This window comes from Panthera uncia, unplaced genomic scaffold (genome assembly GCF_023721935.1).
Source record: "Panthera uncia isolate 11264 unplaced genomic scaffold, Puncia_PCG_1.0 HiC_scaffold_556, whole genome shotgun sequence".
NCBI lineage: Eukaryota > Metazoa > Chordata > Mammalia > Carnivora > Felidae > Panthera > Panthera uncia.
In genome coordinates, this window is record NW_026059711.1 from 25,458 (window position 1) to 38,612 (window position 13,155).

At 39.1% G+C, this 13,155-nt stretch overlaps 1 protein-coding gene across 1 annotated transcript in view; it reads left to right on the plus strand.

Moving 5' to 3' along the window:
* The window catches only part of LOC125918210 (Alstrom syndrome protein 1-like), a gene marked incomplete at its 5' end in the record, with an annotated part of 38,248 nt that extends 25,452 nt beyond the window's left edge, over window positions 1–12,796 (plus strand). The window contains one exon of the mRNA XM_049624240.1: window positions 10,901–12,796. Within this exon, the coding sequence (XP_049480197.1) occupies window positions 10,901–12,742 (1,842 nt within the window). The remainder of the gene's footprint in view (window positions 1–10,900) is intronic.
* Between the last annotated feature and the right edge of the window lie 359 nt (window positions 12,797–13,155).

Here is a 13,155-nt window from a genome sequence, read left to right on the forward strand (position 1 = left end):
CCACAGGTGGACGGAGACAGCTTGGTGGGACAGACGTGCATGTAGAATTGGGGGTGATAAAACAGCATAGGCATGGAGAAGAGGGAACACCTTCTGTGGAGAGACAAAAGGAAGAGAAAGACAGAGAGGCTGAGGATTGTGGTATTGTGTTCGTACAAGAGAAAAACCTCTCTGGACCATGGACTGGGGAAAGAGAAATATGGAGAGTGCCAGTTTCTACTTTGCAAACAGCCTTAGGAACTGAAGATTGGAGCTTTCAAAAGTGCACGAATTTCTCTGGACTGAAGCCTCTGCCTAGTGGGGAGGGAGGCAGCCCTAGGGTGTGGTAGTGATCTCAGGGGCACATTGGGAGAGAACAGTCCCCTTCCTTGAGTACTGTGTGAAGAGGGTTTATTGCCCCCACAACGGGCACCAGCCAAAAGCCCTTTATCAGCAAGGCGGAGTGCCCCTACACCAGAACAGAATGCATGTGGTTCAGGGTCCCTTAAAACATCGGGTTTTGAATCCCAGCTGAGTGCCTAGGAGGCACGGGAGAACAGTGGAGGTGGGACCCACTTATACCAAATTGTGCCTCTCTGTGCCTGCTAACTGCTTATCTACCTGACACAGACTGACACTGAATAAACCAGATGGCCTCTCCTCCTGACCAGCACAGCCACCGGTCCCAGGCACCAACAGACAACTCTCCTGTGGTTTTGTATGTTAGTCATTCTCTTTTTTTTCCCCTCTTCTTCTTTTTCTTTCTACCATCTTCTTTTTTTTTCCTTTGGAAACAGGCTCATAGTTTCTGATTTGATTTTATATATCTATCTTTCTTTCTTTCTTTCTTTATTTCATCAAGCATTTTTTACTCTATTCTTTTTACACCTTTTCTGTATCTCCTTTATTTTCCTCTCTCTCTCTGGATTAAGCCTTATAGTTTCTTTGATTCTCTGCTTGTCTTTTTTTTTTTTCCCCCCTTTCATTTTTCTCTTTGTATGGGATCAGGTTCTTTGCCCTTTTCTTTTTTTCAAGGTTGCTTCAACAAACAAATCAAAACACACCTGATTGAAGGTCCAAACGATCCACTACTATGAGCAAGGAGGGGCTTTGTAGAGGACTGACCAGTGGGATAGAGCAGCCAGATATGCAGCAATAGAGGGCATTCAACATGCTCTAAAAACACATCCTGAAATGTCAGGGCCTTTTTAATATAGTAGTACTCACAGGTGCAGGACACGTAACAAAGTATTAAAGCACGTAAAAGACAGAAGCCTAGCCAAAATGATGAAATGGAAAAATTCTCCTCAAAAGAAATTTTGGGAAGAAATGACAGAATTGCTCCAAAAAGATATAAACACTATATCTGAATGAGAATTTAGAATAACAGTCATAAGACTAATAGCTGGGCTTGACAAAAGCATAGAAGAGAATCTGTTGCTACAGAGATCAAAGACCTAAGACATAGTCATGAGGAATTAAATGTTATAAATGAGATGCACAATAAACTAGATACAGCGACAGCAAGGATGGAAGAAGCAGAGGAGAGAATTGGTGAAATAGAAGATAAAATTATAGAAAATGATGAATCTGAAAAAAAGAGGGAAAGGAAATTACTAGATCACAAGGAGAATTAGAGACCTAAGTGATTCAATGAAACGAAATAATATTTGTATCATAGGAGTTCCAGAAAAAGAAGAGAGAAAGGGGCAGAAGATTTTATTTGAACAAATAATAGCTGAGAACTTAACTTCCCTGATCTGGCAAAGGAAATAGGCATCCAAGTCTAAGAGGCACAGAGAATTCCCTTCAAAATCAACAGAAACAGGTCAACACCATGACATATCATAGTGAAACTGGCAAAATACAAGATAAAGAGAGAATTCTGAAAGCAGCTTCAGGACAAATATGGTCCTTAACCTACAAGGGTAGTCACGTAAGGGTAGTAGCAGACCTGTCCACTGAAACTTGGCAGGCCAGAAGAGAGTGGTAGGAAATATTCAATGTGATGAATAGGAAAAATATGCAGTGAAGACTCTTTTATCCAGCAAGGCTGTCATTCAGAAAAGAAGGAGAGATAAAGGCTTTCCCAGACAGACAAAACCTAAAAGAGTTCATGACCACTAACCCAGCCCTGCAGGAGATCCTGAGAGGGACTCTTTGAGTGGAAAGCAGCAAAGACTGCAAAGGACCAGACTCATCACCACAAGTACAAAACCTACAGATAACACAATGACACTAAATTCATATCTTTCAATAATTACTCTGAATGTAAATGGACTAAATACCCCAACCAAAAGATGTAGGGTATCAGAATGGATAAAAAAAAAAAAAACAAAACAAAACAAGATCCATCTCTATGCTGCCTACAAGAGACTCATTTTAGACTTGAGGACACCTGGGAATTGAAAGTGAGGGGGTGGAGAACCATCTATCATGCTAATAGATGTCAAAACCAGAGTAGCCATACTTATATCAGACAAACTAGATTTTGAACCAAAGACTGTAACAAGAGATGATGAAGGGCATTACATCATAATTAAGGGGTCTATCAAGAAGAGCTAACAATTATAAATGCTTATGTCCCCAGTGTGGGAGCATCCAAATATATAAATCAGTTAATCACAAACATAAATATATAGATAATACTGTGACTGCAGGGACTTTAATATTCCACTTACAGCAATGGACAGATCATCTAGGCAAAAAATCAATAAGGAAACAGTGGCTCTGAATGACCCATTGGGCCTGATGGATTTATCAGATATATTCAGAACTTTTCATCCAAAAGCAGCAGAATACACATTCTTCTCTATTGCACATGGAACATTCTCCAAAACAGATCACATGCTGAGTCACAAAACAGCCCTCAACAAATATAAAAGGATTGAGATCATACCATGCATATTTTCAGATCACAATGCTATGAAACTTGAAATCAACCACAAGAAAAAATTTGGAAAGCCCCGAAATACATGGAGATTAAAGAACATCTTACTGAAGAATGAACTGGGTAACCAGGAAATTAAAGAAGAAATTTAAAAATATATGGAAATAAATGAAAATGAAAACACGACAGTCCAAATCCTTTTGGGGTGCAGCAAAGGCAGTCCTAATAGGAAAATACATTGCAGTTCAGGCCTACCTCAAGAAGCAAGAAAGGTCCCAAATACACAACCTAACTTCACACCTAAAGGAACTAGAAAGGCAGCAACAAAGCCCGAAGCCGGCAGAAGAAGAGAAATAATAAGGATTAGAGCAGAAATAAACAATACAGAATCCAAAACGGTAGTAGAACAGATCAATGAGTCTAAGAGCTGGTTTTTTGAAAGAATAGACAAAATTGATAAACCCCTAGCCAGACTTCTCAAAAAGAAAAGAGAGAGGACCCAAATAGATAAAATCATAAACGAAAGAGGAGAGATCACAGCAACACCAGAGAAATACAAATAATTATTAGAGACACTATGAAAAATTATATGCCAACAAACTGGGCAATTTGGAGGAAATGGACAAGTTCCTAGACAGTCACACATTACCAAAGTGGGAAGAAATAGAAAATTTGACTAGACCCATACTCAGTGAAGAAATTGAATTGGTTATCAAAAATCTCCCAACAAATAAGAGTCTTGGACCAGATGGCTTCCCAGGGGAATTCCAACAGACATTTAAAGCAGAGTTAATACCTATTCTTCTCAAGCTATTCCAAAAATTAGAAATGGAAGGGAAGCTTCTGGACTCATTCTATGAAGCCAGCATTACCTTGATTCCCAAACCAAAGACCCCACTAAAAAGGTGAATTACAGGCCAATATCCCTGGTGAACGTGGATGTAAAAATTCTCAAAAGATACTAGCAAATCAAATTCAACAGTATATTAAAATTACTCACCATCAAGTGGGATTCATTCCTGGGCTGCAAGGCTGGGTTCAGTATTCACAAATCAATCAATGTGATACATCACATTAATAGAAGAAAGGATAAGAACCATATGATCTTGTCAATAGATGCAGAAAAGGCATTTGACAAAATACAGCATCCTTTCTTAATAAAAACCCTCAAGAAAGTTGCATATAAGGAACATATATGAAAGGCCCACAGCCAATATCCTCAGTGGGAAAAAACTGATAGTTTTCCCTGTGAGATCAACAACACAACAGGATGTCCACTTTCAACCACTGTTGTTCAACGCAGTGTTGGAAGTCCTAGCCAATTAGACAACAAACAAAAGGCATCCAAATTGGCGAAGAAGAAGTGAAACTTTCACTCTTTGCCGGTTACATGATATTCTACATGAAAACCTGAAAGACTCCACCAAAAAACTGCTAAAGCTGATACATAAATTCAGCAAAATCACAGGTTATAAAATCAATGTACAGAAGTTGCTTGCATTTCTGTACGCCAATAATGAAGCAACAGAAAGAGGTATCAAAGAATCGATCCCATTTGCAATTGCACCAAGAACCATAAGATACCTAGGAATAAACCTAACTAAAGAGGTAAGAGATCTGTATACTGAAAAGTATACAAAGGTTATGAAAGAAATTGAAGAAGCCACAAAGAAATGGAAAAACATTCCATGCTTGTGGATTAGAAGAACAAATATTGTTGAATTGTCTATACTATCCAAAGCAATCTACGTGTTCAGTGCAATCCCAATCAAAATAGTACCAGCATTCTTCACAGAGCTAGAACAAACAATTCTAAACTTTGTATGGAACCAGAAAAGACCCTGCATAGCCAAAGTAATGTTGAAAAAGCAAAGCAAAACTGGAGGCATCACAGCCCCAGACTTTAGCCTATATTACAAAGTTGTAATCAAGACAGTATGCTTTGGGCACAAAAACAGACACCTAGACCAATGCAACAGAATAGAAAACCCAGAAATGGACCTATAAGTGTATGGCCAACTAATCTTCAACAAAGCAGGAAAGAGTATCCGGTGGAAAAAAAGACAGTCTCTTTAGCAAATGATGTTGGGAGAACTGGACAGTAACATGCAGAAGAATGAAACTGGACCATTTTATTACAGGATATATAAAAATAAACTCAAAATGGACGAAAGACTTAAATGTGAGACAGGAAACCATCAAGATCCTACAGAAGAAAACAGGCAGCAACCTCTTTGGTCGCAGCAACTTCTTACTTGACATGTCTCCGAAGGCAAGGGAAAGAAAAACAAAAATGAACTATTGGGACTCTGTCAAGATAAAAAGCTTCTGCACAGGGAAGGAAACAGTCAGCAAAACTAAAAGGCAACCTGTGGAATGGGAGAAGATACTTGCAAATGACATTGGATAAAGGTTTAGTATCAGAAATCTATAAAGAACTGACAAACATGACACCTGAAAAACTATCCAGTAATGAAAAGGGCAGAACACATGAACAGACACGTTTCCAAAGATATCAGATAGCAAACAGACACATGAAAAGATGCTCAACATCACTCATCATCAGGGAAATAGAAATCAAAACCACACTGAGATACCACCTCACACCAGTCAGAGTGGCTAAAATTAACAACTCAGGAAACCACAGATGTTGGCAAGGATGTAGGGAAAGGGAAGCACTTTTGCACTGTTAGTGGGAATGGAAACTGGTGCTGCCACTCTGGAAGACAGTTTGGAGGTTCTTCAAAAAATTACGAATAGAATTATCCTATGACCCAGCAGAGTATGCAGGAGTGCTGATTCAAAAGGGCATGCACACCAATGTTTACAGCAGCGCTATCAGCAATATTCAAATTATGGAAAGAGCCCAAATGTCCATCAACTAATGAATGGATTAAGATGATCTGGCGTGTACGCACACATACACACACACACACACACACACACACGCACAATGGAATACTACTCAGTGATGAAAAAGAATGAAATCTTACCATTTGCAACAACATGGATGGAAGTGGGGGGTATCATGTTAAACAAAATAAGTCAGTCAGAAAGATACACGATTTCACTCCTGTAGAATTTGAGAAACTTAACAGATGATCATAGAGGAAGGGAAGGAAAAATAAGATACAAGCAGAGAGGGAGGCAAACCATAAAAGACTCTTAAATACAGAGAACAAACTGAGGGTTGATGGGGGTGGAGAAAATGGGTGATGGCCATTGAGGAGGGTACTTATTGGGATGAGCACTGGGTGTTCTATGTAAGTGATAAATCACGGGAATCTACTCTTGAAGTCCTGACAATAAAAAAAATAAAAAGAATTCAGGTCTTAATTACACCTCCTTGGTTAAGGTTAATCCTAGGAATTTTACTAATTTTTGTACAATTATAAATAGGATTGTTTTCTTAATATCTCTTTCTGCTACTTCATTATTAGCATGTAGAAATGGAACAGATTTCTGTATATTAATTCTGTGTCCTGTGACTTTACACAATTCATTTTTCAGTTCTAGTAGTTGTTTTGTGGAGTCTTTAGGATATTATGTCATCTGCAAATAGTGGAGGTTTTACTTTTTCCTTATCAGTTAGAAGCCTTTTATTTCCTTTTCTTGTATGATTTACTGTGGCTAGGACTTATGTACTAGGTTGCACTGGTGAGAGTGGATATCCTTATCTTGTTCCTGAACTTAGGGGAGAAGCTCTGTTTTTTACCATTGAGTATGATGGTATAGCTGTGGCTTTTTTTTTTTTTTTTTTTTTGAGGTATGTTCTCTCAACCTGCCTTTTTAAGAGTTTTTATCACGAATGGATGTTGTACTTTATCAATTTTTTGTGTGTGAATTTATTGAGATGCTCATACTGGTTTTATTCTTTCTCTTGTTAATATGGTGGTACTAAACAATGAACGGGTCAACCAAGAAGTCAAAGAAGAAATAAAAAAAATACATGGAGACAAATGAAAGTGAAAACACAGTGGACCAAAACCTTTGGGATATAGCAAAAACAGTTCTCAGAGGGAAGATTATAGCAATATAGGCATACTTCCAGAAGCAAGAAAAATCTCAAATAACCTAACCTTACACCTAAAGATCTAGAAAAAGAACAAAGTCCAGAGCCAGAGGAAGGAAGGAAGTAACAATTAGAGTAGGAGTAAATGTGGGGTGCCTGGGTGGCTCAGTCGGTTAAGCATCCGACTTTGGCTCAGGTCATGATCTCACGGTTCATGAGTTCAAGCCTCGCATCAGGTTGTGTGCTGACAGCTCAGAGCACGGAGTACAGAGCCTGGAGCACAGAGCCTGGAGCCTGCTTCTTATTCTGCATCTGCTCTTCTTTCTGCCCCTCCCCCACTGGTGCTCTGTCTCTCCTGCTCTCTCTCAAAGATAAATGAACATTAAAAAAAATAAAAAACAAAAAAAAAGGGGTAAAAAAACAGAAGTGATCAGTGAAACCAGGAGCTGTCAAAAAATTAACAAAATTGGGGGGCGCCTGGGTGGCGCAGTCGGTTAAGCGTCCGACTTCAGCCAGGTCACGATCTCGCGGTCTGTGAGTTCGAGCCCCGCGTCAGGCTCTGGGCTGATGGCTCGGAGCCTGGAGCCTGTTTCCGATTCTGTGTCTCCCTCTCTCTCTGCCCCTCCCCCGTTCATGCTCTGTCTCTCTCTGTCCCAAAAATAAATAACAAACGTTGAAAAAAAAAATTTAAAAAAAAAATTAACAAAATTGATAAACCTTTAGTGAGACTTATCAAGAAAAGAAGAGAGAGAGGACTCAAATAAATAAAATTAGAAATGAAGGAGGGAAAATAACAACCAACACCGCAGAAATACAAAGGATTACAAGAATATTATTAAAAACTATATGCCAACAAATGGGACAACGTGGAAGAAATGGATAAATTCCTTAGAAACATATCCCCTTTCAAAACTGAATCAGGAAAAAGAAGAAAATTTGAACAGACCAATTAGTAGTAATGAAATTGAATCAGTAATAAACTCTCAACAAACAAAAGCCCAGGACCAGATGGCTTCACAGGTAGAATTCTACCAAACATTTAAACATTTAAAGAAGAGTTAATAATCTATTCTCAAATTGTTCCAAAAAAATAGAAGTGGAAGGCAACTTCCAGATTCATTCTACGATGCCAGCATTACTTTGATACCAAATCATTTAAAGACATTATGAAAAAAGAATACTGTAGGCCAGTATCTCTGATTAACATAGATGCAAAAATCTTCAACAAAATATTAGCAACCTGAATCTAACAATACATTAAAAAGTCACCATGATCAAGTGGGATTTATTCCTGGGATATGAGGCTGGCTCCATATTTGCAAATCAATCAATGTGATTCATCACATTAACATGCAAAAGGATAAAAACCATTTGATCATCTCAGTAGATGTAAAAGAATCATAATTTTAATTTGCATTTCCTTAATGTTAATGGTGTTGGACCTGTTATTGTGCCCCTGTTTTCCCATCTCTTTTCTATTCATTGAAAAGTTTGGGTTTTGCCTATTTTTCTAATTGAGTTGTCTGTTTTGTTTTTGTTTTTGGTAAGCTGTTGAGAGTTGAGATGTCTTTATACATTTTCGATACAAGTATTTCATTGGTTATGAGATTTGCAAAATTTTCTTCCAGCCTAAAGATGGGAGAGAGAGGGGCATGTCGTTGCTGGAATGGGAAAGTACAGTCTCCCTATGTGGTCTCCACAGGGACTGATACCACAGGAAGTGGTAACTCATTACCAGATATTAGGGTAAAAATAATTCCTGGGCTCCTGCTTGGTCATCTCTGTACCTTGGCTTGGATGTTGGGGTGACTTGTAATTGCTTAGCAAGAGTAGAGGTTTAGGCTCCTCACTTGGCTTTTGCTGGTGTCACAGAGGCAGTCTTTTTTCTGTGGTGATTGGCTGGAATAGAGCAGTTATGGCCTAAAAGTTTTCTGTCTTGCTAGACTTCACCTTTACTGTTTCCCACCCCCCCCCAATGTTTATTCACTTTTTGAGAGACAGAGACAGAGTGTGAGCAGAGCAGGAGTAGAGAGAGAGGGAGACACAGAATCCGAAGCAGTCTCCAGGTTCTAAGCTGTCAGCACAGAGTCCGACGCAGGGCCTGAACTCAAACCGGGAGATCATGACCTGAGCCGAAGTCAGATGCTTAACCGACTGAGCCACCCAGGCGCCCCCCTTTACTGTTTTTTTTTTAGCTAATGAGAGTGGGTTTTTATTAGAGCCTTTTTCTATGCCCTTTGCTCCTATGTTGCTGGCTTCTTCAGCTCCCAAATCTGGAATATATGATGTAAAAAGTAAATCCAGGGATTGCATTACCATGTCATTCCTTAGGTCCCAAGATCCCTGTCTTCTCTACATCTTTCAGATTATTCTTTTTTTTTTTTTTAATGTTTGTTTATTTTTGAGAGAGAGAGTGTGTGGAACAGAGCACAAGCAGGAGAGAGGCAGAGAGAGAGGGAGGCACAGAATCCGAAGTAGGCTCCAAGCTCTGAGCTGTCAGCACAGAGCCTGATGCCGGGCTCAAACCCATGAACCACGAGATCATGGGCCAAAGTCAGACGCTTAATCAACTAAGCCACCCAGGCACCCCTGTATCTTTCAGGTTATTCTTAAGTTTGTTTTATATATAATGTCTAGGACTTTTAGTTATGCTTATCAAATGGAATAGGGAAAAGTACAACTACTCCATTACATCAGAAGTGGCAGCAGAGGTGCCTGGGCGCTCAGTCAGTTGTGTCCTACTCTTCCATTTCAGCTCATGTCATGATCTCATGGTTCATGAGATTGAGTCCCACGTCGGGCTCTCTGCTGACAGCATGGAGCTTGCTTGTGATTTTTCTCTCTGCCCCTCCCTGGTCTCTTTCCCTTTCTCTCAAAATAAACATAAAAAAAAAATGGCAGCATAATTTAAGGTATTTTAATTTGAAATCAAATGTGGCTGTTATCATCAAATAAGATTCTAAGTAATGATTTTATAGGTAAAGCACAGAAATCTCAAATTTTATATTTATGGTAGCTTTAGATTCTGATCGTGTAGCCTAGGAAGAAGTACTAGTTCTTTTCCGTTTCTTAGGAATATTCCTTTCCTTATTCTTTTTGGTAAAAAGCATCTGTAGTGAAGAGACCCAAATATACAATGGTCAAATAAGATAGAATTGTATTTTTCCTTTATATGATAGTCTAGGGCAGGAAAGGGAGCTCTGCTCTTTGAAGTTATCCAAAGACCCAGACTGGCTTGGCAGCTGAGCCATTTTTACACATGGCTTCTGATTGTTTTAGATACTATCATTTTTAGGTGGCAAGAGTAAATGGTGATGGTAGTGATGGTGGTAGTAAGGGAATGTGGAGGTCAAGAATTTGCTTTTCTTTTTTATTTTATTTTTTAATTTTATTTTTAAGAGAGAGAGAGAGAGCAAGCAGGGGAGGGGCAGAAAGAGAGGGAGACACAGAATCCAAAGCAGTCTCCAAAGCTGTCAGCACAGAGCCTAATGCTAGGCTCAAATTCACGGACCACAAGTTCATGCCCTGAGCCGAGGTCAGATGCTTAACTGACTGAGCTACCCAGGAGCCCCAAGAATTTGGTTTTCTAAAGACAGGAAGCAGAAGTTATACTTAACTACTTTTGCTCATATCCTATTGGCCTAAACCTAGTCATATGGTCTCACCTAGCTACAAAGGAAAGTGGAAAGGTCTCTAGTTTTGTGGCCATGTGACCAGCACATGGTTAGGGTAAGGGACTTCTGTTACTAAAAGAAAAATGGTGAGAATACTGGGGGACAGTTGAGGGTTTTATATTTGTTACTTTAGTGAAACATTTTTTAGAAGAAATTAACTGTGTCGTCCTAATTATCATGAGCTATTTTATTCTATAGTTAACTGTCTTTTTTTGTTGTATTCTTGTTTTATTGTAAAGATCAACAGGACCTTTGTGGTCCGTCTTAGCCTGGATATATAACTTATTTTTATATAACATTAACTATTTGGACTATTTCAAGTAAGAATTTGTTTTTATCTTCCAGGATTTGCCGAGTCCACAGGGAATAAGATGCAACCCAGAAGCTGTATGTGGTCACATCATTATTGAGAGCCATGAAAAAGGATGTTTCAGGACTCTAACTGCCAAACAACCACAATTGGATAGCCACCCTTATGTTTTCAGACCTGCTGACCCCTCAGACGTTATCAGAGGACAACGGAGTCCATCATCATGGAAAACCAGACACATCAACCTTTCCAAATCATTAGACCAGAGTAACCCTCATTTCAAAGTTTGGAATTCCTTGCAGTTACGAAGTCCTTCCCCCTTTCAGAACTTTACAGCTGATGACTTCAGAATTAGCCAGGGTCTTCGAATGCCATTCCATGAAAAGATAGACCCTTGGCTATCAGAATTAGTAGAACCTGTGCCACCCGAAGAAATGGATTGTCATTCTTCATCACATATGCTTCCCCCAGAACCCATGAAAAAGTTTACTACTTCCATCACTTTTGCATCTCACCGACACTCTAAATGCTTTTCAGATTCCTCTGTTCTTAAGGTTGGTGTTACTGAAGGTAGCCAGTGTACTGGAGCATCTGTGGGGGTATTTAATTCTCATTTCACTGAAGAGCAAAATCCTCCCAGAGATCTAGAACAGAAAACCTCTTCCCCTTCATCATTTAAAATTGTTAGTCATTCGCCAGATACCGCTGTGACTATTTTAGCAGAAAGTAGTAGGCAAAGTCAAAAATTATCTATTGAACATTCTCAGCAAGAAGAAAAACTCTTAGAAAGATCAGATTTTAAAGGCAGTGATCCTGAGCCCAGTACCAGTGCAAAGTATAGCAGTGTCAAAGAAGTTCATTTTTCTGATAACCATACCCTCATTAGCGTGAGCAGACCAAGTTCCACACTAGGAGTAAAAGAGAAGACTGTAGCTATAACTCCAGATCTTTCTTCGCACGTTTTACTTGAACGACAAGAGCTCTTTGAACAAAGCAAAGCCCCACACACAGATCACCATGTGAGAAAATACCATTCTCCCCCTCCTCAACATCAGGATTATGTAGCTCCGAACCTTCCTTGTCGCATTTTTCTTGAAAAACGAGAACTCTTTGAACAAAGCAAAGCCCCACATTTAGATCATCAGATGAGAGAAAACCAATCTCCCTTTCCTCAAGGTCAGGATTATATAGCTTCAGACCTTCCTTCTTCCATTTTTCTTGAACAACGTCAGCTCTTTGAACAAAGCAAAGCCCCAGATGTAGATCACATGGGAAAATACCATTCCCCCTTTCCTCAAGGTCAGGATTATGTAGTAGAAAAGAATAATCAACATAAATTTAAGTCATACATTTCTAATATGATAAATGTTGAAGCCAAGTTCGATTCTGTGGTCTCCCAACCAGTCCCAAATCAGTGTACATTAGTAACATCTGCATCTACTCCACCCTCAAATAGAAAAGCACTTTCTTGTGTTCGTATAACTCTTTATCCCAAGACTCCTTCCAAGGTGGATAGTGGAACCTTAGATAAAAGATTGCATTCATTGGATCCTGCTTCTAAAACAAGGATGAATAGTGAGTTTAACTCTGACCTACAGACTATATCTTCAAGATCATTGGAACCAACCTCCAAATTATTGGCCAGTAAACCTGTAGCACAGAATCAAGAATCTTCAGGTTTTCTAGGACTTAAATCTTCACCGGACTTCCAAGTTGTACAGTCTCCTCTTCCAGATAGTAATACTATTTCTCAGGACTTGAAAACCATACCTTTTCAGAATAGCCAGATAGTAACCTCAAGGCAAACACAAGTGAACATTTCAGATTTGGAAGGATATTCCAGCCCAGAAGGGATTCCAGTATCTGCAGATCGGTGAGTCTCATTGTGATGACAAGCAAGCTGATGGGATTTGTGATAAAGGGTTTTAAATACTTAAGCAAACGCAAGTTCTTGGGGGAAAGGCAGTATGATTTCTCTTAGGGGAGGTTGTATCTGATTAATCTAGGTATTCCAAGGCATAAATGCCTAAGTAAGAGAAAACACTTGAAAGTAATGTATTTATAATTTCAGAGGGCTTTTGACGAGACTTGACATCAAGTGTTTCAAAACATTGAATTACTCTGAGAAAAGTCTTTGATCATCCATGGTACAATTTACTAATTATTGTATTGGAAGTGTGCTGAAGACCAGACTTTGGGATATGTGCATGAGCTTACTCACTTGCTTGTGTGTGCTCTCTCTCTCCCTTCTTTTAGTTTTCATTTCATGGTTCTCCTCAAATATTTAGTA